The 24,608-nt window shown below is 38.0% G+C and overlaps 1 protein-coding gene and 1 long non-coding RNA gene across 2 annotated transcripts in view; one reads left to right on the plus strand and one right to left on the minus strand.

The window, feature by feature from the left end:
* Positions 1-416: 416 nt before the first annotated feature.
* Positions 417-24,608, minus strand: part of LOC140145081 (uncharacterized) — a 34,356-nt gene continuing 10,164 nt past the window's right edge. Inside the window, exons 2-7 of the mRNA XM_072166864.1 lie at positions 17,738-17,820; positions 14,252-14,423; positions 10,774-10,836; positions 9,036-9,239; positions 2,627-4,153; positions 417-881 (exon numbers count right to left, since the gene is read on the minus strand). Coding sequence (XP_072022965.1) covers positions 3,728-4,153; positions 9,036-9,239; positions 10,774-10,836; positions 14,252-14,423; positions 17,738-17,748 — 876 coding nt within the window. The 5' untranslated portion in view covers positions 17,749-17,820 and the 3' untranslated portion in view covers positions 417-881; positions 2,627-3,727. The remainder of the gene's footprint in view (positions 882-2,626; positions 4,154-9,035; positions 9,240-10,773; positions 10,837-14,251; positions 14,424-17,737; positions 17,821-24,608) is intronic.
* On the plus strand, positions 18,913-24,312 carry LOC140145083 (uncharacterized). Its single transcript, XR_011857982.1, has 3 exons — positions 18,913-19,180; positions 22,868-22,936; positions 23,820-24,312. It is a non-coding gene; the product is annotated as an uncharacterized lncRNA (long non-coding RNA).

Consider the following 24,608-nt stretch of genomic DNA (forward strand, 5'->3'; position numbering starts at 1 on the left):
TTGTAGTAGTTTATCACGGAAATACTACAATGCAATGGCAATTGATATTGAAGTACTTATACGATGATAAGCGCATAACAACGGATAATCTGGCTCACTACAAACACGCTCAGTGAATAATACATACTATCAAAATATAACATAGTAATACATAGACTATGCCATAGTCTTGTATCATATGTTGTTGCCAAAAGCTTGTTAAGGCATATATCACCACGAATAATCAGCCAAGCAACAAGAACAAAGGCAGCGATGAAACAATGTCATAACTGGGTGCAAATTGAACATTTCATGATTATATTATTGTATCGTGTAGAGTTTTCGTCTATGCCTAAAATATTTGTCTGAATTGCACATCGTATTCTAATGACCATTTTGTAAAGGATCTAGTTGGTAAAACGCATTAAGAAAAATATTCTCTGATACTTTATTATCGTTGTTTGTTGATGTGATGTAGCAGAAGATACAATATTTAATGTGTTAAGAATAAGAAGCACTATCTCGTATGCTCCATTTGGCTGGTCACAAGATGCTTCTAGAATGACCCCATAGGGTGATCGTCTTTCGTAAATAAATACATGTTGATTCAGACTAACTACTGTAGTTATTGTACCAAACACTACTGGAGGCTGTAGATGCCATTGCCTAGTGGTAGTAGACCTATTGGATGGCGAACAAATACATAATCTACCCTCGACGCCCTCATCACAACATTCATCATACACGCCATATATAGATGTCCGTTCGTAGTGGGCGAGTACCAGTGACGGACCATCTTGTGAATTTGAAGTTACTTGTACAGATACGAAGAAAATCTCGTCTTTTTCTGGAGTAGGTAACTTTCCTGGTAAATGCAGATTCATTTCTATTACCATAATATTCTGTAAAGAAAGCATTATATTTTATAGTAATTATTAGCTAAAATACGCTGCATTTATGCATTAAAAATAACTTTTTTGTAAAATATCGTCTGTCTATATGATAATAAGTGAAGAATGACTGACCACTTCCAGAAATAACATGAATAATTGTGTATTATTCATTTCTGCCCGGTGAGCATGTCGCAGTTGCTTTCAGATCGAGACGGGTCCCCGATAGGCGGGGTTTTGGTGATGTTTTTCTTAAGGCCAATGCTGAATGCAATACATTGTGGCAGAACATTATATTTTTCAAATTTTACAGATTATAGGTCAAATGATAATATATATGAGTCCTAAAACTGGATATCCATAGCGGAATTTGTGTCTACAGACTAAAACAAGTTTGGAAAACCCTATATTGTTTTGGATTACGGAGTCAACATGGACTCTTTGAAAGCTCGCAGGAACCTTTCCTGAAAAACGCAAAAGCTGCTTAAAATAATTAATCTCCCAGGATTTTAATATGAGGTGGCAAAGCCAAATTTTCGTCCCCATTTGTCATTTTTTGAGCCATTTTCAGTCATTTTAAGGATTGCCGTCCCCATTTTATCCAGGGTGGGGGTGGGAGAGGGAATTTGCCCCTTGTTTCCGCTCTGGCTACGCCCCTGTATTAAGCCCAAGTTATGACGAAACCTTCCACGTACTCGCAGCTTGAATAACCAACATTGATCATAATCAATTAAGAGGACTGTATTCAGCTCTAGCGGGCACCCTTGGAAATATACTTCTAATCCACGTTTCTAGATCAGAAACACATACGTAGAAAAAGATAACCTTTGTTAAAAAACTCAAAAAGTGTCCCTAGGGGTCAACAGGGGTCAAATGTCATACGACAGGTAAAACAATTGCTCAGATGTTGTCAAAACCACGGCAAAGTATTCCTCGAGTCATAACGATTCAGAAAAAGTATAGTTTGACCTATCTATGACATAAAATTCTTGAATTATAAGCAGAAAGGTCAACACGGGGGTGGGAGGGGGTGATCAGTTTTTTGGCCACACAGGGTCAAAAACTAAAAGAGCGCCGATTTCAATGAAAATGGTCTCAAATTGTTGGTCATCGCCAAAATCCAACAATAAAGGTAAACCCAAATTGTACTCTATAGGGCAGTTTTTTGACCATGACATATTTTATTATGTTTCCTAGGTGACGAAGCATTCTAGAAGGTGAGAACTATTCCTTATTTGAAACCATTTTCATTGAAATCTGAGCACTTTTAGTTTTTGACCCCTGTGGGGCCAAAAAACTGACCACCCCCAATTTTGACCTTTCAGCTTATAACTCAAGAACAGTAAGTCGCAGATAGGTTAAACTATACTTTTTTCTGATTCGTTATGACCAGATAAATACTTCAGCGTGATCATTGACAAAATCTGAGCAAATTTCAAACCGGTTGTATGAAATTTGGACACTTAAAAATATTTAACATAGCTTATCTTTTTCTACGCATGTTTTCTGATCTAGAAATTATTATTGATTAGAAGTTTCCGAGGATGCACGCTACGCCCTCCTTCCAACTAAACTATCTATCATACCATTCGACCTTTGAGATTTTTGGTAAACGTGCTTATACAGTCATACGCTACAGCATTAGTAATTGAAGTCCTACATGCCGAAAGGTTTCCCAATATTTTTTTTCTTTTTGTTTTCCTTAGATTGGTAATGTTTCTTTAAATGCACAGTAACTATGGTAACGGTTTACTTACATGGTTATAAGATTCCATCACGTTATCAATCCATTTCCCGACTAGTCGTTCACATGAACCAAATCCAGATCCACTTTCTTTGTTCACAGAAACAAATTGGTCTTGGAGGATGTTGTTGATCTCTCCCAAAGCAAAATCTGCCAGTACTTTCACTCTGGTGTCATTTGACATTATATGACTCGTGCGACCTTCTGATGAGCAGATACATTTGCTGCCTTCTAAACGTATTCCCAAACTACTGCAAGATCTCTTAGGATCAATTGGATGAAACAGGCCGTTGGGATGCGTGTCATATTGCTTGTCAATTTCAAAAATAGAATTATCATCATCAGGTGAAAAAGTGAACAGAGTTTGTCTCAAATCTACAATATCAATCAGTCTATCCTGGTTTAATCGCAAAGATTCCATTTTATCTTTTCCCAGTTTTTCTTCTAAGTTCTTTGAGGCATGAATGAAACAAACCGGATGACCCATTTCAACTTTGCCTTCAGCCGTCTCTAAAAACTTTCCGTATCTCAATCCATGATCTCCAAACATGAAAGTAAATGTATTGTTTTGGTTGTTAAGGAAGTTAATAAATTTGGCCAATCTTTCATCTAAAGTTTGAATTCTGAGTCCACTAAAATCGTGGCCTACGTTGAAATCCAAGTAGTTAAAAAACGGTCTTTTACATGTCGTTAATTGTTTCTGTAACGATTCGAGATAGGAGAGTATATAGTCAGCATGATATTTCCCGTTATAGCATATCGGTTTCCCTGCTACTTCGTTTTGAAAAGGAGTTAAAAGTCCGTTGCTTTTCAAAATCTCACAATTTGCTGTAGATAACGCTATTTGGTTAACACCTTTCAATTTCAACTTTTCAAGAAGGTTTTTCCAAGCCTTAGAAGTGTTTTTCTTCCTTGTTTATACCAAAAAATCTGCCCAGTCCTGATCTTCGAGATTCTTTCATCATCGATGTCCAACAAAGATCATCTATCCATGTCACGTAGTATCCGCCATTGTGGAACAAGTTAAATATTTTGCCGATACCTGTCTTAGCCTTGAGATTTCCCAATGTAAACATAATAGTATTATTTAAAGTTGCTCCCTTCATAGATTGCATCAGGTCATAATTAAACACGTGAGCAAGTTTTTTTTTTCCTTGGTATTTCTTAATGTTTTGACAGATTTTGGCAATGATCTAAAGAAATGACTATGCGATGTTGAATCTAGCCAGATGACGTTAATATTTATTGCATCATCACAAGTTGAACCGTCACATGTATTCTGGGTAAAGTACTGTGGTATAAGAAGCAACTGACTGCCATCTTTTTTGTCTTTTGTTTGTTTACACTTCAGATAGCAGAATCCATAGTTGCCGTTGCTCGCATTCTTGTTAAGAAGGTCAAAGACAGCATTTTCTAAGTCATTGATGTCGGGGTATATACTCCATGCCAGAGTTCCATCAAGTGGGTTAATTAAACCTAGCGATATGTCTGATGCACACATGTTATTGGTACAACTGACTCCATGGCTAGTGTTGTTATTCTGTATACAATCAAATAAAATTAACAAATGAAAATAAGACAATAAATAAATAAAATACAGATATGAAACATACAAAAAATAGTAACATGGTTTAAGAAGGGAAATTAAGCACTAATTCAATGATGGATCTCATTGAATGACATCACTGAATTGTTGAAATATCGAATTTATTTTCATTACATGGCATAGTAGAGGCATAAAAGAAGCCATTTGGGAGCGCATTGAGCAACATCACTCAACTAGAAAGGGGACTCCCGCGACTCCGCTCTAACTTATCTCATGCATGGGACAGGGCCAGTGGCGTAGTTTTAACATTGAGGTGGGGGTGGGGTGTTTAATTAAGCACCTTTTTGGCGACAGCATAAGTTCATTGGTACTTTGTCCGAAATATTTTGCCATATTGAAGCTGAACTGATGAAATGTGGTGCAAATGAGGAATAAATGAGCCAAAATTTGCTCTTTTCGGTCTACAATGGCCAAATATGAGGTTAATTTGGGCAGAAATCCACATAGAGGCGTCAACATTCCGATGAAATCTGGTTGTTCCAGACGCAACGTAGCAAAGATGTAAAAGTAAGTTCCAGTATCAGAATTAATTCCAAAATTCATTTGAAAACTACTGGCTGACTAAGAAGAGGGGTTAGAGTATGAAATGTGTCTCACAGCACATGAGAGAGAGGGGATAAAAACTACAATAAGTTGGTAATTATTGGACCGGTATATTGTGGGCATAAAATGATGTTGGCCAGGCATGTTGAGGTGATGTGGACAAAGAAATAATGATTTTGCAAGATCGACAAAATATGTCCGCATCCCATGATTACCCCTCCGCACCGCGCCATTCATGAGCACCAATGAAGATTGGCCATGGGGCCAGGGCCGGATTTGCTATTGGGCCCGATGGGCCCGGCACAGCTCCAAAATTGCCCTGTGGATGTTACTTTTTAGCCCCAAAACACCATGTTTTGGACCAAAATATGGTAAAATTGCAAAATTTTGCACGCATCGCGCGCACTGACTCTGTACATAGCAAAACTCACATTTATTTTGGGCTAAAATTGTCTGCAAATATAACATTTTTCTCGCGCTTCGCGCGCGAATGTCTCATATCAGAACAAAATATGCTCGTCTCCACCACTGTCGATCTTAATATAGTATGCCCTATTGGTCTATTTGTTAATCAAAACTTGGCTACTTGAGTACACTTATGTCTCCATCACGGTAAGGTTGGGGGACGCCGAATTTTTGCCTGGACAAGGGCTTCCAAAAGGCAAGTCCGGCACTGCATGGGGCAGGGTGGCAAGTCAGTCCCATGCTCAGTGGACAGAAATGTTCTGTTTTGGTCTATTTTAGATCCAATTTTGTCCCATTTAGTATTAAAATGCCAAATTTCCAAACGCCAAACTTCGCGCGCATTTATCTCAGTGAAGTCATTCTGTGAGTAGATCTGTGAGACGTCTCCTTGTATATTCCTTTTTTTTTCATCTCGAAATCATAAATATGAGTGCTAGGGCAGCTCCTCTGATGCCTGGAAAAAGCATAAAACTCGTAATAGCTGGATCAAAATACCGGGACTAAATTATCCAAAAGCTGTAAAAGGCTTACGCATCTTCCTTTGGCACGATTTTAGGAAACAATTGTCCTCAATCTTGTTCATTTAAGCATGAAAATTATATACAATTGTTTGCGCCCTTCGCGCGCATTTGTCCCGGTAATGTTCTTTTAGTAGCAGATCAGTAGCAGGTCAGTGGACTCGGTGAAGCGCTTTTCCTGGCAAAGGAATGTTGGGGACAGCTTGGAACAAACTTCCAGTTATGGGAGAGGGTGTCTTCAATCCGATGAGCCAGGGGTGGCAATGATGTTGCCATGCCCAGGTGTCAGCTAAAGGTAAAAGAGGCCATACCATCAAAAATTTGTTACTCGCCCCCCCTGAGAAAATGGTCTAGCGACGGCCCTGTGAAAGTGCCGTTAAAAAGCTGTTAGGTGGCAAAGCCTCGGGATATGACAATATCACGGCTGAGGAAGCAGGATAGAGCGCAGGAGTTAAAATCCTACATATACCGTGCACCAAAATATGGGACAGCAAAACTTTCCCAGATGAATGGGGATGGCTATTTTACCAATTTATAAGAAAAAAGATAAGCTTGGTTGCTTGAGTCCCAAGTAGGATTTAGACCAGGACGTTCAACTAAATAGACCAACTCTTCCCCCTCAGGCAAATAGTAGAGAACCATTTTGAAAAGAGGAAGGGTCTTTTCTGTTGCTACATCGATTTCGAAAAAGCCTTCGACTCAGTGTGGCAGGAAGGAGTTTGGAAGGCACTTGGATCTTTAGTTTCCAACATAAAATCATCTGTCTCCTGACATCCCTCTACAAGAAACCTGCAAGCACTGTAAGATAAATGTGGAACTATCAGAGTGGTTTACATCCTACTGGAGATGGCTATGGTGTACGCCCTGCACGGTACCAACATAAAACAAGTGGTGAATAACCTACGATTTGCAGATGGCATTGCACTCAATTCTAACAGGGAAGACCTCCAAACACTAGTTAAAACCTCATCCATCAAAACATATCAGCAAAATAAATAAAGAAGTCCAGGTCGTAGGCAAAGAGGACATCCACCTGAACATCACAATTGCCAATACTAAGCTTCTACTGTACAGGTGGAGGAGTTTACCTACCTGGGAGGAAAGATCACCGAAAATGGATCATGATCAGAAAATATTAAACCACGTATAGGCAAAGCCCTAGGAGCTGTGCAGAAACTACAGAGTATCTGCGGCGCTAAGGACATCCAAACCAACACCAAGATGCAAGATTAAGCTATACAATATCGTTGGTTTATCATATTACTCGACCATGTCTACGGAGCGGAAACCTGGATATCACGTTTGAGATGGTGATTTAGATAATGGGAGTAACACGCAGAGACAGAATCTAAAACACCACCATCCGCAAACCTCCGGGTGTTGAGTTTGCCATCTTGAACAGAATATACCGGAATAGGCTTCATTATTTTGGTCACATCCAGATAATGCCGCCCTCAGGCCTTCCCATGGCCTCATGACCTTCGATTGTCTCATCCAGGGGATCAGACCCAGAAGCAGGGAGGCAAATAAGGATAATTTACTGGGTGGGCAATTTAATTTATGTTGGCCCTCAAATCAGGGAAAATAATTTACTGGGTAGGCAGCTTGTAATTATTGGCATCCAGATATTTGGATTTTCGAAAGTGTGCGAAGAATTTGGCTTCGATGTAAAAGGTGGACTTAAATACCTTCCCTTAAATGCTGAATATGCTAAATAGACATTACATTGATGGTTCTTTTTGCTATTATCTCCTCAAGGGATTGGACCTTAATTTTGTGACTTTTCCCTAATTTGGAATTTTACATGAAGTGTTTTCTTTTTCTTAATAATTATAACATGTGTGATTTGCATAAAGAATAGATTCCTATTTCAATGTTATTTTTCACTGATCACATTGCCCCCTTTTAACGACGAAAATTGAAATTTCATTCCAGTGCCTACAATACGTGTATTAGCCCGCCTATAGTATCTCTATCATGTTTTATTACACGAAGCATCGCGCAGCTGTGATATACAAACAAGACGTAAGACGAATATACCGATATGCACACAGTTTATACGTCAAGACGTAATACGAACAGCGATTTGCATACAATTTATACGTCACCGATTCGATAATAATGTGTTAAACACACGAGCTGACATTCACGGGACGTGTTAGCAAGCATTAGATCGGTGATGAATTTTAAAATTTAAATTTTACTGTAATTAAAGCACTTCATCTAATTAAATACTTCATCTAATTAAAAAATATGAACAAAACCACATTTCCAAAATATAAAATATTGCCAAACCAGTATTTGTCGAGGTATTTACTTTAAGTATTTCCCAGTATTTCCCGTTATCAGAGATGTCATTTTTCTGGGTGGGTAAAATAATTTACTGGCAAATGCCCCCAGTTTCCTGTTATTTACCTCCCTGCCCAGAGGAAGACCACCAAAGAACTGGATAGACTGCCTGCTAGCTTACTGCAAAAGAACCAAACAAAACTCTGCCAGCCATATAGCAGACGACAGACCAGTTTGGCGGGACATTGGTTCACCTCACCTTACAAACCACATCACTCAAATGTTCAATCAACCTTGATTAATCCCATTAGGCAACGAAAACAAAAACACCTTGTTCTAAGTGCGTACGGATCTCTTTTCTTTCGTTTGGTTTGCAAACGACCCAAAAATAAATTAAGATTTAATTTAAATCTGGTCAACCAGACAAACCTATTTTGACGGACGAACCGACGTTGCGACTGAAACCTTCAGGCTTCAGCTGGGTTATGATGCAAAAGACCTTGAGTACCGGAGACTTCCGGTATTGATGACAATCGACGAGGAATGTCCTTTATGATTCGGTCCCAGCCGTGTGACGGCTTGGCACGGACTCCTCCACGGTTAAGAGATGGTTGCTCCGCTCTCACCCAGATAGCCTATGAAGACAGAAGGTTTCAGTCGCAACGTCGATTCGTCCGTCAAAATAGGTATGTCTGGTTGACCAGATTTAAATTAAATCTTAATTTCAACACAGAGAGTCTACACAGTTTGACCCAAAAATAAACATTTGAAATCTTAAAAATCTACAAAATTAGCTTTTTATTTGCTTGCATTTTCTATAATCCAAATCTATGAATTTTACAAAAAAAAAAAAAAACACACACAAAAAAACACAAACAAATCAGAAAAAAAAAAAAAAAACGGCTGACTTTACATGCATCACCAAAACGTAAATTCTAGGTCGGTTGGGCAAGTAGATCAGGGTGTTTTTTTTCGTCACCCTTTACTAACGTAATTTTTACCTGTATTTGGCAAATACGTAACTCCCGCTGATCAGGGCACAGCAGCTTCGGCTTTGATAAGAATAGCTTACGAGCCGTGTCACATGAACCTGGTACCGGTTGCACTCGTTCACAGGAGACATAAGGAGGATGTTTCGTCTTGGGGTCGAATCTAGGCACCTTGCATCGATCATCGGATGTGTCCTTTGCAGCGTCCGGAGAATGCTTTACATGATAGAAAGATAATCATAATTATTACGATTTAAAAAAAATTAGTTTCGCAAGTTGTGCTAGGATCTGAAACATGCTAATCTGTCAAGAGGACAGAATTTTATTTTCAAAGAATATAGAGTCCGCCATGTTTGCGTGTCGCTCAAGGAGGCAATATAAACCCTTAGAGAATAAAATATAGGAATTTTTCTTTTTACTATCCTCTACCGTGTGATAGACGACAGGCAGGTCCAATATTTTAGTAGTGGACCCTTTCTAAAACTGCACCACTCGTGTATTTAATAATAACATATTAACTCTAACGCCCGAAGTGCTTTTTGGCGACTGGAAGGGAAAAAAGGGAAAAATAAAGAAAGAAAACAAAAAAGAAGTTGTTTGCTCTGGGTGGGATTCGGACACGAGACCCCTCACATGCCAAGCCCCGGGCATGTGCCAAGCCCCGGCCAAGCCCCGGGCATGCTTAGCCACGGGTCTTAAGTTGTTTGTGTGTTTTGTAGTACTCAGGGCGGTTAGGAGGGAGGTCCCAAATATACGGTGGGGGGGGGGGGGGTATACATTTTGGAAAGAAAAATAGGGGGGGTCATAACATTTTGATGACCATAATGTAGGGAGTAACAAGATGGCCACAGAAAGTGTGTTTGTTCTATTCAAAAAGACTGATTTCAATACAATCTCAATACTCACAACTGCTTGGTTACTGACATGTGTTTAGAGTAGAGTATTGAAGTAATCATGTGTGTCATTAAAATTGTTCATTTCTATCGACATAGTTTTAAGATAAGACCTTGTGAACAATTATAAGTTTCTTTTTATGGCCAGTTCAGTTCGATTTGACGCTCTTGGGCTTGCTGTTTTGATTAAAAGCCCACCGCACTTAGATTAGAGAGAGCTTGTGTTATCTTTTTCCACTAAACGGCGGGGGAGGCTCCATAGACAAGATCAATCAGCACTGTAAGTACTATTACTCTGCCAAATATGACAACTTTAACATGATTTGCATTTTAGTGCATGTGAACTGAAAACGAGAAGAATCACTGAACAGGCGACATCAGATTGATAGATGGCGATTGATACCACACCGAGTTACTATTTTATCATCGTATACCCCCACATGCACGCATCCCAACATTATAACATGTAGCTTGAACAGCAACCACAAACTTGTGATTTTTGTCATCTTTGTACCCCCTTGCGATTTTTTCTTTGTGATCCTTTAATCCCATTCGGTACCATTAACCATAACCCCTGTACCCGTAACACGTCAATACATTTTTCTTCCTACTAATCACTGAACCTGTCACATACAGTACAGACTATCGCAGTTGATACCACGTCGAGTTTTATCAGCTTGCATCCTCCTTCCACCCCTACACACTCAATCACATTATAATAATGGATCTTGACCACCTACCCCACCAAATGTTCTACGTTTGTTGCTTTCATACTCGTAACTCACTATTTATATCCTGTACCAGCACGAAGGAGACATGAGTAAGATACAATATATTAATTAGCTGCAGAGACTTACCATTTGCTTAGCGTCTTTGATCTGTTTATCTCCAGTTGCATGAAATATCAGATGAGAACAAGACTGAAATATTAAAGGTGAAGTATCAAAAATACAGGATTGAAATACTTCGAATCAGTGGTGTGTGTACTTGTTTTGGGGGTGGGGCACTGGCCCGGGGCACGGGTCTCGATTCCCCCGACTGAACAATATTTTCGGCTCGCTTTTTGACCCGTTTTTTAAAAACGTTGACTAAATTTCACAGAACTTGTACAGCATTACAACATCGCATCCGAACAGCAACGCATACAGCGGTTTCAACAATTATATGGCGTGTGGTACCACCATAATATTTGACCGACTACAGGTGGTGTATGACGTGCAGTTCCTATATTCAGTAAATTTTCATCGTCAACCGTGTAATTGAATGGGATTATTTTGACATTTTAAAACGCTTGAAATATCACAAACAAATAGGCCTATGTTGATAAATAATATAAATACAAGGTAAAACCGTTGGGGTTCGATAATGAACCCCACAAAACTAACCGAGTATATGGAAAATGCCATACGGCCGGGCGGTTTCACGAGTTGCCGGCTCGATCATGTCATCCGCCGCCTGACCGACTAGGCGTTTTCCCCAAATGACTGACAAAAGCGGGGTCCGTGGCTCACTGCCACCCCGAACACACATCCAACCCACCATTTGCGTACGCCACTGTCTTAAATACAATGGGAAACTAAAATTTCATTCATATTCGTTTGCTTGCGAGAAATCATGCGAAAATAGTTTTGTGACCTTATAAGAAACTCACGTGAACAGCTACATCAAATAACTATATCCCCTTTCAACAACTCTTCGTACCTTTATACAGCTAAACATTACCGGTTTATTGTTTGTTTGTTTGTTTACCCAGGTTGGTCCGTGAGGGACACATGCTAATCCATTGGAAATCCATGGACCGTTCCAAGCTCATACTAAAAATAAAAATTCCTTTAAAAAGGAATGGGGCGCCCAATGGGAGCTTTGACGTGATGTGCTGAAACCCGGGGGGGGGGGGTAAGATTTCTCCGTAGTCCACTTGCCCATTTTGCATGCTCTGGCTATTACATTTAAGCATAAAACTCTGATTTATATTGATTTGTGTGCAACTGATAGATTTTCACATCTGTATCTGATATTTTCAGTCACCGCACTCCCTCTGTTTGTTAGCTTCCCAATTGGACTACTTACTTTGCCTTGCCGTTAAGATTTTTAACACGGGACTCTATGGAGAGTTAGGCCAATTTCTGGCCTAACTAAAATTGGCCATGATGTAATGCATCTTTAAATGGATCTGCCTTGTGATTCGTCGCCCATATCTCGCTATGGTTTAAAGCTTCCGGGCCCGCGCCGTTACCATTAACTACACCGTACATAACTATCTGTGGTATTTGCGGCGCTTTTGTGTTGACGCGAAAGTTAATCTCTCGTCAAACATCTTGTGCGTCTTGTACTATACCATGCTTAGTACTTGTGGTTAATGGACTGATAAACAAGTATGCTTGACAGTGTGTTTTTAGAGAGCAAAGTCGCGGGGTAAAATTCTGCTTAAAATTCAAAGTCCATAGTCGAATTTTCGGGGTTCGCTATCAATAAACTGGTAGATTCCAAAATCAGAATTGTTCAGTATTAAAATGAGCCATTATAATTATGCAAGATAATGTTGCATTCAATTACTTTTATTGTCACTAATCATCTGATATTTTTAAGACCATTTTACTATTGAATACTTTAATTTTAATAAACATCAGTATAATTTTGAGTTCAACGAAATGGGTTCATCATGACTAATAATAACAACATATTTTTAATAAAATTCGACTGTGGCATAGTCTAGGGGGGCACTCCCACTTTGGGGGTGACGCGTATGTAGGGCTATTAAAGGTGGGTAACCTGACTGACAATCCCATCCCCCACTTTACCCCCATCAAAATGCTGATTTTGGTATCAGATGAAAGCTCGTATTTTTTCATAAACATATTGAAATTTGGCGTTCAAAATCGGTATATTTACGAACAAAAACATTAAAAAACTGCCGAATTAGTCTCAAATATGGTATACAACGTTTTTTAATGATATCTTCGGAAATACACTGAATTGGAACTTCTAATTTCAATATGTTTATGAAAAAATAGGGCCTTTCACTTGAAATCAATATATTAAATGATCATGATGATTATCATTAATAAAAACACTGTAGACTACCAATATCACGCTGTACAAATGTCGGTAATTCCATTAGGAATTAGTCACATTTACAAAAAACATTTACATGTTCTTTTTGCATGAGTGCTTGAAAGGGATGACATATTATGTTATACGTGAGTTTTAAAGAATTTGATTTTCCAAATATATCAGGTCACCTTCCTTTAAGAACCCCTTTTAAAAAAGCCTGGATAGCCAGTGTATGCTAATAAAATGCATGCTGGCCTAGATAGCTTTGATAAACAAAGCAAGAAATGGAAGAAAATATCAAGGAAAAGGAGAAATGAGAGAAGGCCACTCCCAAACACAATTGTACAATTTTACCCTTAGCCCTTACTTCGTGAGAAACTAAACTGGAATTCCAATCTCAAGCCCCAGTGCAAATGCTTGAAGATTCCTGATATTAACAGAGAAATCACCGATCTTCTTGTAAGGTTGAGCGGTAATGACAAACGGACATTCCGAATGAAAGATTTATGTGAATTAGACGATATTTAGTTTGTTTTCGTTGTTGAAAGGGATTCAACCATGTTTCATCGTTATTCATCGCCGATTAACAACTCGCGTCCGACGCGGACGCATCGTTGTTAATCGGTGATGAACAACGGTGAAACATGATTGAATCCCTAAATATATTGTAACAAAAATTGTTTATTTATTAAAAAAATATTTATTTGTGCCACGAACACTAATCGACTGGAACGCTCTGCCACAGTCGATATCAACCATCGAAGGCAAGAAAGCCTTCAAAGCAGCCGTACAACACACACGATCCTATCCGGCTGACTCGCTTCACAGTGGGTGTTGGACAGTACCAAGACAAGACAAGACAAGACAAAGGAAACGCTTACTCGCTAGAATAAAAGGATTTATCACACATCGCAGACTAACAATTCAAAATAATAATGAGATGATACACAATCATGACAAGTCTCATAATATATTATATGCAATTTATAATGATAAATAGGGAAATATGTGATGCGATCAAGCAAAATCAGTCGGAACTCGGAAATATTGATTGTGAGATATAGCCATACAAAGGAAATATTTCCTTTTGTTTCCTATTGTTTTGGAAGCGCTTTAATTGCTCATATCTTTGGAACTGGTTGTTCAATTTCAATGGGGATTTCTGCAAAATCCAGCTTTGTAAATCCTTTTTACTATCATATAAGAAACTGAAAATTTATTATTGCCGAGTTCCGACTGATTTTGCTTGATCGCATCACATATTATAATTCATATTCGTACTTCTTTTACTTGTTGAGGAGCGATATGAAGTCCGGCAATATATTCGTCAACTATCCAGAATTGGAATATTACTAACATGACACATACAAAGCCGATCAGGGTTAATAATCGCCATGGTCGTCTGTTCTTAGTACCGATGGAGACAGCAGCTGCTGCTTGTGTATTGTATGTCCTGAAGGTAGATATGTAATATATAAAGATGTAAAAAGTTGTTTACTGTATTTGGGCAAACGAAACGATACGAAAGGAAACGCATTCTTTAAAGTAGTGCTGGGCCCTAAGAAAGTACACATAAATAGAAGACACTTTTTATGGCAATGGCCATTTACACAATTTGTTTTGTCAATTTCATACTGGAGAAATTTGCTTAAAATGAGCACAAATGGCCATTACCATGTAAACTACCTTCTATTTGAATTCTCTTAATAGCTTAAAATTAAAGACCTGTTTAATAATAATATAAAGTGTAATTCAAACTTTTGCAATGCAAGAAATTGCTAAAAATGGTGAAAAAGTGTCCATTTTGGCCAATATAACCAAAATTACTAAAAACGTGCATTTGATGCCTACTTATGAATTTCAAGAGGTCAAAGATCAAAAACCATAGGTCACAGAAAAAATTTGTGATTGACTTTTTTGATCAAGCTAATTTGCATAAATGCTAATTAATTATGCAAATATGCAAATTAGGGGGCGGATTCACTATATAATACATTAGAACATATTAGAAACACTTTGACCAAGTTTCAAGGCAAAAGTATGCAAAATAAAAGTACCCTGAACATTTATGCATGGATTTTTAGCAAAATATTGGCAAAAATTATATGTTATTGAGCTTCTCCAGTCATTTTAACTGTATTGATTATTGATAAAAACAATAAGATACAAAGAAAATATAAATTGATATATTTTGAAAACCGTATGTCCGATTTGCTTCAAACAAAAGGCATATTGATAAGTGTGCTTTGCTCTACTCAATTAAAACATGCTTAGAGCACTTTCATAATGCCTCCAATACCACCTTAAGAATTATACCACTTTTTGACCCCTACACAGACCTTCGCTATGTTCAAGCCAAATCTGATTATAATCCTATATGCCCCTAATGCTAGAGCATTTTGGCATCATTCTGATCGAAATTGCATTTTTGGTATTAAACGCGTTAAAATACATTTTTTGGTCTTTTTTGACATTCATATCTTTGTCCGTTGCTGAGATATTCAAACTATTCATTTCCGAAATCCCTTGTTATTTTCCGTAAAATGGGCGAAAAATTCAACAAAAACAGCTATATAAGAGACAAATAAACTCACAATTTAATGTTTTTTGTTGAATAATGTCACAGAACACTGTTCGTTTGAATTTAAACCCAAAAATTATCATTAATAAAAAGTGTTCTGTCAACATTTAGCAAAAACTGAATTTCGATAAATTATCGGAAAATCCCAAATAATTGAGAATTTTAGTCATTTTGGCTAAATGTAAAAAAAAAAAAAAATTTTTAAAGTGCATGGAATTCATTTTGATATGAAAAGCAGTTGGCAACTCTTAATACTGTCACACTAAATTAAGATTATAAACGGTCAAAGGGGGGGTCCATAAAGGGGGTCAATCTGTCCACTACTTTTAAAATAAAAGGCGTAATAAAAAATCAAAATTAAAATATTTCAACTAAACCCATTGCTTTGGTTGCTTATGATGATGATACCTTAACCCACAAGCAATATTAAGAAAATCAAACAAAGTTAAAATTGCCATATCAGAAAAACGTGTTTTTCTCAGAATTGTACTTTGTGGACTTTTTTGCAACACGTTTAAGCAACTAAGCTCTTCAAAAAGTAAACTGTAAGGTTATTTTCAGTAATCAACCCTGTTTACCCCATAGACACTAGCTAATGTCAATGTGTATGTGTCAGTCGCATGTCAATATGTAGGAAAAGAAGCACTTTGAAGGTATTTGGTTATGTACCGGAAATATCCCCTTAATGACCATTGACTCCAAGTCTATGTTTACCTTATAGACCACAACTATAGCAGATGCCGATGACCAACTCATTTCTGTACTACGTAATATCTAGAAGAAGTATCATTTTGGGTAACAAATACATTTTAGCCAAAAGTACTCATGGATGACATCTGACCCCAAATGGGTCATGTTAAATGTAAAAGCGGGGTAGTGAAGCTTATGTTTAAGGGTGGTCTTAACCCTGGAATTATGAAAACTTGTGGGCCTCATAACTACTAAATGTTTGGTCTATAGTATATAAAAGTTTACATTTTTAGAATGACAAAGACTTGATGAATTCATCTGTGAGGTCAAATGTGGGCAAATAAATGCTCATTTTTGGACAAAATCCCCCCAAAACCGGGTTTTTTACTCAATTTTTTTCGGACCACATAAAAACAAATAAATATTAATTTTCAAAAAATAGATAAAATATCTAGGACCCGATTTTTTATTTTTTTTAATTTTGACCAACCAAAGAAATTTGCACCAATTCGTCCAAATTCAAATATGCTGAATTCGGCAATCATGAGCTCACGTAAGGGCTTAGACCACAAAATCAACTCTCCATTGAAAAGCACGGCGAAATGACCATTTCCCAGGGCCTACTTTTTTCATGTAAAACCGTTGTTAATTTTAATTTCGGGTCCTAAATGCCGACCTCATTGAAAACTAAGTCCCAAAGGTCACCAAATTGTAGTCGTATAGTTTTTAGTGTAATATGCCTGTAAGCTAAGTAAAGATTTGTTCTAAGTATACCACAAATACTAATAATGATTAAAAACCTTTGTTTTATTAATCAACACTTATTAATTTAAGATAAATTTCGATTTTTAGATATTTGACATTTGACCTTATTTACTCTATAACTCCTGAACTAAGCATCCTAGTGCAATATGACAATTGACTTTTTATTCCTAGCAATGAGAGGAACAATTTGAGATATGTGACAGCATGATAGAAAAGATATTAACTTTTGGCCCCATTATGACCTTTGACCCCTCGTGGGAAGCATAGGAGCATAGAAAAAATGGAACCAATTCTAGTTTTATTCATTGAGGTGTAAGGGTGCCAGAAAACATTAAATCCACTAATATAGGAAAACAAGATCCCAAACCAAAAGTCACCCCCTTAGCGCCCTGTACTATATGTTCTACGCGCAAATATGTTACATTTTTGTGACATTATATAGGCCCAGACGAATAACTTGACATGTTTTTTAGTGAATTTGGGGCATGTTTAATTTTTGTCCCCCGTATGATCATGCAGGGTTTGGGGGTCATTTTAGGGCCACGGGGTTTGAATACAGCTTGGAAGACAAAATAGTTGAATTCAGCATACCCGAATTAACTAGTTGCCAGCTTTTACGTGAAATTGCCGCTAGATCCTTAATAAGCACGTATTTCCAAAATAGAACCAGTCCATTTTATAAAGATGCGTGCCCGGGATGCAGCCATTCACGTATTTACTCTAGTTCCTACCTTTTATCCATTGTGCTAGTATGTAAGTCCTTGATCTGGTTAGGCAGTGGTTGTAAGGAGCTCGATTCGAGACTGGTCTAAATCTGTACCAATGACAATAACATTATAGAATAATGTAAATAATTATGTGATGAAGAACAAAATCGACCCAGTATAAATATTGCATTAACATACCAAAGATCGACGACGTCCTATAAACTACAATCTTGGAAAAGCGTACTTGCAACAATAATTGGTACACTTTGTTGAAATTCCGTGCAGAATTTGCACTGATAATGAAAATGTGTGGTTTGCTTATTAACAAATATGGCATCTACAGCAATGATTTACCTTTCCCCTCTCCCCATCAATCAATTTTGGAACATGTTAGAAAACCACTGAACACATTGACATTTCCCAACATTCACGGGGGAGAGGAGGTGTCAGTTTCCGTTCTTGGCGTGAAAGAGTTCCAAGATTTTTTTCCAAGATTGTAGGAGGGAGCGAAGTCATGTAGCCACAAAAGTACATTTTGGGGTACGATGCTTCAAAATGAAATATTTTCTCTCATTATGACATTTTTGTTGTAATATTACCAAAATTTATCCGCACGGCATCGGTTCATTACGTTAAAACAAGAAAAGTCTCAGGTCAACCTATGTTGAGGTTTTGATCATTGTTTGCCTGTCCGGGCGGAAGCGAATTCATTAATCCACTCTGCAGCTTGAACGCAATCACCGATCAACTTCAAACTTGGTATAGTGATATGATATGCCAGTGTGGTGTGCTGTATAGTTTTGTGTCATTTTTTTGCATGTTTATGAATATTAATGCGCTCATTTGCATATTTACCTACATTTTTCATTAATCCACTATGCAGCTTATACGCAATCACTGATCAACTTCATAAATATGCAAATAACAAGACACAAAAGTATACAGCACATGAGGCCTCCATATCAGGCCCTTGCAACTCCTATACCAGCGCAATACAGAAGAATTTGTTGCGCAAACAGCCCTGTGCTAAAAAAATGCCATTTTTACACAGGGGTCCCCGCGCATTTGAAGCAGAAAAATTTTGCTGCCACCTAGAGAAGCCTACGTACGCATTGTTAGTGATTACGCGTACTATTATAAAGACTTTACCCGCCTGCGACACTCAAATGTGACTCTCGTGCGTAGTCTCCTACACAACCAGTTAATTACGTGGTCCTGACACTCGTCCTGATACAGTCTGGCCCGCGCTCGAGACTAGGTATATGTGCCTCTTGCACCGTCCTCACATCGGTATAGGCCGTTTGCACGTTAATTGTTACAGGGAAGTGATTGTACGAGGTGTCTTATCTCATAATTATAATATCCAGTCTGGACTTACTTGAAAATGACTAAATTCGGGCGAGATTCAGGTTTCTGCAAAACAAGATGGCCGGTTTTTCACAGAAGAGCCGGAAGTGAGTGAAATTGGTGAGTAAATTGCCTCAAATCATGCTTCAAATGTATGGTTTGTGTATTTTGTTTATTTTTTCTAAAAGTAAATGACATTATTTTGCCTACTTGCTTTTGTCTGCCCATGAAAATGTCAGAAAACATGAAATTTTAAGGCAGTAAATCGGCGTCTGTGGAGGCACCGTACAATACATACCGGTGTATGCAATGTAGGCCTATAATGGCAATAATACTAGGGTTTCTGTGCATGCACAAGAATCCCTTGTAAAGCTTATGAATATCATGTCTTTTTTAGTGTCTTCACAGCCGAGTATTAAATGAATAAGCCTATATTTTGGCCTACAGTTTACCGTACGTTTTTGTTTTATTTGTTCAGGTAATGACAACCCAGCACCAGGTCCGGGCCTGACCTGGGCCTAGCTCGTTCACGTAGCGGTTTCGTTGTCCCACTGGCCTAGTTACAAACGTAGATTGCCTGGCGATCGGAGTGTTATCGTCAGAGCACCTCGGACTAGCCTGGGCCTGGCTGAATAACCGTCCTGGCCAAGAAAGCCTATATTACTACATGTACAGTACTACTATACTAGACTGCGGAACTCAGTCCTCAATGATAGTCAGTCATTTATCTTTTGGTCGTTATATGACTATCATTTGAGGGACTGAGTTGTTATAATATATCTTCCGAGGTGCAATTTCAGACAATAGCTGGGGATTAGTGGGGCAGAGGTTATCTATTGAATCCTTTCATGACCACTGAAGCATAGTCAAGTTTGCCAAGGACACTCGGCACAAATTGAAAGACCATCACAAAAGAATGCATGCATGTCAGGTCATCGACACCAATTTGGTGTTTGTTATGACACAAATTTGGTGTCTGTTATGCACCTCGAAATATGTACCTTAAAGTCTGTATCTACTACTATACTGGGTTTCAAAGAAGAACGCATGAATAGCACTCCCTTGCTCAGATTGACATGGCGTCCTGTTAATGAGTGACATACGCGGAGCTTTGCGTGTCCTTCCAAGCCAAGGACGCTGGTCTGCACCTACCAGCGTGACACGTCTTCTTCTTTTTTGATGTTACTCCGCGACCGCAATGATGCACCATGCAGATTTGGAATCACGCGCAGAGGAAATAGGTAGTGCACAATTAGATTATCTTAGTCGCTTGAGTTCCTTTCCTGCATGTAGTGCGTTGACATAATATGCTTGTTTTAGAGTTTCTGTGTCTCCCGCTGTGTTTCATTTCAAACTGTGCTTGCGTTTATGTTTTTTGAACGCGTATAGCCATAGGTCAATACTTTCAATGTGAACCACAGAAATTTTAGAGAAGGAGAATCGGGACTCGATCGCCATCTTTATACAGACAGAGCAAAAATTGGGGGTATTCGGTTTCCCTCGTAATGCGCTCGAGGCATTCGTTGTCATGCAAGCGCGATATGGATGATAGGTGCATTTGAGAAACGCACTTGATGCGACCGGCACGTGAGTACCAAGACGCTTTAGATGAGATGCAAAATTGTTTTCATTCATCTCCGCGCATGGTCTGCAAGGACCCGAATACCCATAGACATACCACCTAGACCTATGACTGCCCATCCCTAATGGCAGTAGGTGAAGCCACGTAACCAAGGTGGTCGGATGCGGAGAAATAAGCGTTCATATCTGGAGAGAAAGACGCGCTCGTTTGCGTGATTGTTGCATATTATCACTCGCGTCAAATGCAACATGTTCCGTTGCCGCGAACATATCTGCTTGCTTGCAACCAGGTATGCGTACTTGTCAAAGTCGTTGCTAAGCAGTGTCGGCTTCACTACGTGAACCAAAGTCACAGGTCTAGGTACCGTACTTGTTTGTCTGGGCGAATACCCCCAATTTTTCTCCCCATAGCTGACGACGCGATTATATGTGGCGGTATAATAGGGGTCCTGGTTCTCCTTCTCTAATTCTGTGATGGCCAATTCCATGCCAAAAGTGCCTTTTGTAACGTCCGTAACAAATTTTGGAACATTATTGCTCAAAACAGGAGCATTTATTTCAAACTTGCTAATCATGCCTCCATAGATTGATGTCAGACCTACTTCAAGATAGTAAAGAAAAAAAAATCTGAGGAAGCACCTTGACAGTTTTTTTTTCATAATGTAAAACGTTACGGACGTTACATTTGAGATAAAATGTAACGTCCGTAACACTCTATCAACAGTGTAGGACGATACAGGAGTATTAATTTCAAACTTGCTTTTCATGTTTATACATAGAATGGAATAAAAAATAAATAAAACACAGAACTGAATGGAGATTTAAGGATATGTACCATCTGTCAAAAAGGCAGGCACTTTCGCGTAACGTCCGTAACGCTCGTTTCTAATTTCTGTAGCTAATTAACTAAGAAAGCCAAAACAAAATTGCTTCATTATATTGAACATTAGAGTGTGTACTAGTAGCATACTAAGAATTAAAGTGTTTATCCTAACAGCAAACATGTGTGCTATTCACTTAAAAGTTGCCAGTTGCATGTATCTGTAACGTCCGTAACGGTGGAATTGGCCTGATGTGAACTTAGTTTGCTTGAGACGACTAGCTTCGGCCTTCGCATCATTTGAGTTTGAATTTGCTCATCAAAATATTAAACACCGACCGGTATATGCATGGCGAGTTTAGAGTCCCAAGCTGTCAAAATGCAGAATAAATAGCATGTGGCCAATTCCATGCCAAAAGTGCCTTTTGTAACGTCCGTAACAAAATTTTGGAACATTATTATTAGTTTCAAACTTGCTAATCATGCCTCCATAGATTGATGTCAGACCTACTGTACTTCAAGATATTAAAGAAAAAAATCTGAGGAAGCACCTTGACAGTTTTTTTTTTCATTTTTTTAAACATTACGGACGTTACATTTGAGATAAAATGTAACGTCCGTAACACTAAATCAACAGTGTAGGACGATACAGGAGTATTAATTTCAAACTTGCTTTTCATGTTTACATAGAATGGAGTCAGGGCTTGCTCAATATAGTAATCAGAAAAAAATAAAATACAGAACTGAATGGAGATTTAAGGATATGTACCATCTGTCAAAAAAGCAGGCACTTTCACGTAACGTCCGTAACGCTCGTTTCTAATTCATGTAGCTAATTAACTAAGAAAGTCAAAACAAAACTGCTTCATTGTATTGAACATTAGAGTGTAGCATACTAAGAAATAAAGTGTTACCCTAACAGCAAACATGTGTGCTATTTACTAAAAGTTGCATGTATCTGTAACGTCCGTAACGGAGGAATTGGCCTTAAGGCCGTATAAAATTGGTTCTCGTCCCCTACCCCAATTTCTGGGATTTGTCCGATTTTTAAAATAGAATTTTCAAATTATTTTAGACTTCGGAATGATTTATGAAATCTTCTTACATATAAATAAGTTTATTATTAGCGAACAAGGATTTTTGTGGTACTCTAGGGGGTTTATCCCTCAGAATTTCACATAAATTGAAAAAAAAGGCCTCATCGTTTCCTCGAGACTGAAAACTACTGACAATGCTAATTTTACATTGAAAGAAAACCCCTCCCTCCCTCCTGTGCGATTGCATCAAAATTCAAATTTATAGATGAACTGATGTCATTGACATGTCAGGGTGAAATGGTACGGTACTTTCAGTTCGCTAAATGATTTCGTAATTATTAACTGATCATATGCTTGTATTGTTTGCAGATGATGGAATATCAATGTGTTTTGGATTGATTTGATTTCTATGAAGAATCTGTGAAGACACAGTGGATGGTAAGTAGATCCATGAATGCCAACAGCAACTTACCCATGGAGACAACAATCGAGAATTCAGAACATTATTATTATTATTATTATTATTATTATATGTGTACAAATGGTGAAATCAAGAATATGAATAATGTTAGAAAATTGGGATTAAAATCTCTTGTAAAATTATAATTTCTTTTCAGTATTAGATTCATTTAATAAATCCTAGAACAAACTTTCTTCTTGTAAGTGGTGTAGCTAGTTTTGTAGTGTGAGGGGGCAAAACCAAATATTCCCCCATTTGTCTATTTTGTGTCCCATTGTGCGGGGGGAGGGCAAGACAAATTTCATCCCCATTTGTCAATTTGTGTCACATTTTACACTTTACTCTTCGCTGTCCCCATTTTATACCTGAAAAGGTTTGGGAGGGGCACTCTGTCTCTCCTGGCTATGCCAATACTTAATTAAAATAAATTGGGATCTTTTAAAGGTAAGAGACTTCAGTGAACTGATCGGTTATATTTTAAAGTTTTAGGGGCCTGAGCTTTCGATCCTAGCAGGATCTTTATCTCTGCCTTTGATAAAGATCCTGCTAGGATCAAAGCTCAGCCCCTAAAACTTTGAAATTTTACTTAACAGGCTATTTTTGTGGATAAGCAGTTTACAACAGCTCACTTTTTAACGGTTATATTTTAAGAAGTCTCACAGCAAAGTTAAGTGAAGGGTGAGAAAAACTTCACATGGTAATTTCATGAAGTTAATTCATCGCATGAAATTTGTGTTGTTACATTTCATCCATGCAAATTGCATGCAATAGCTTAGCTGAGACCTATTTTTAAAAATATCAAAATGTTTTCTGTTTAATTCACTTTTTAATATATTCTTATTATTTCTTTCTGTTTTACAGGGAAATGTACAGCCACCATGGTTTCAGGAAAAGCAACACAATTTGTGACTCAAGAGACTGAGCATATTCTTTCTTGTTGATAAATGCAATCTACTAGTACTACATGTTTGCTACAAAATTCTTTAATGACACTATAAATTGGTTTTGGTTAAAGCACAATCTTTCAACAAAAATCAGTAAGGATTTGATGAATCTCTAAATTAGGAAGTAAATGGCATTTTATCTGACTTAAGATGGACTAATAACCTACAAATGTTATAAATTTTACAATATTGTAATGTATGAATACACCAGGTAAGTGCAATAATAACAATAGTCCATGGTTACATTCAAAAAGCTGGGTGGAATATTTTATAATAATTATAATATTCTTGCAGATGTTTAAACCTGGTCATGGTACCTCCTCAACCATCCTGCCTGGCTTCATCTGTTTTCCTTTAAATTTTTTTGTTTGTATATGAATATAAAATTGGAAAAGCAGATCACCCATAGAGGCTACAAATGACCCCCTTGCCCCCTGCAGTGCCGCCACTGCCACCAAGACAAAATATTGGACATGCCTATCCTCATATTACACCAGACTTTAGATGGTAGCTTTAGCTAAATTCCTCAAGTACAGCTGCTAAGCTCCCAAACAGGGAGCCATTGAAACATGGCAAATCCACAATCATGAAGTACAAGGTCCAATGTTGATTTTAAGATGTGGAACCATTTTGGATTTGACCCCTGGTGACCACAAAAAGGTAATACAGGGGTTAAAAATTGACAATGCTCCGAAAAGAGACATAC

Source organism: Amphiura filiformis, unplaced genomic scaffold (assembly GCF_039555335.1).
Source record: "Amphiura filiformis unplaced genomic scaffold, Afil_fr2py scaffold_129, whole genome shotgun sequence".
NCBI lineage: Eukaryota > Metazoa > Echinodermata > Ophiuroidea > Amphilepidida > Amphiuridae > Amphiura > Amphiura filiformis.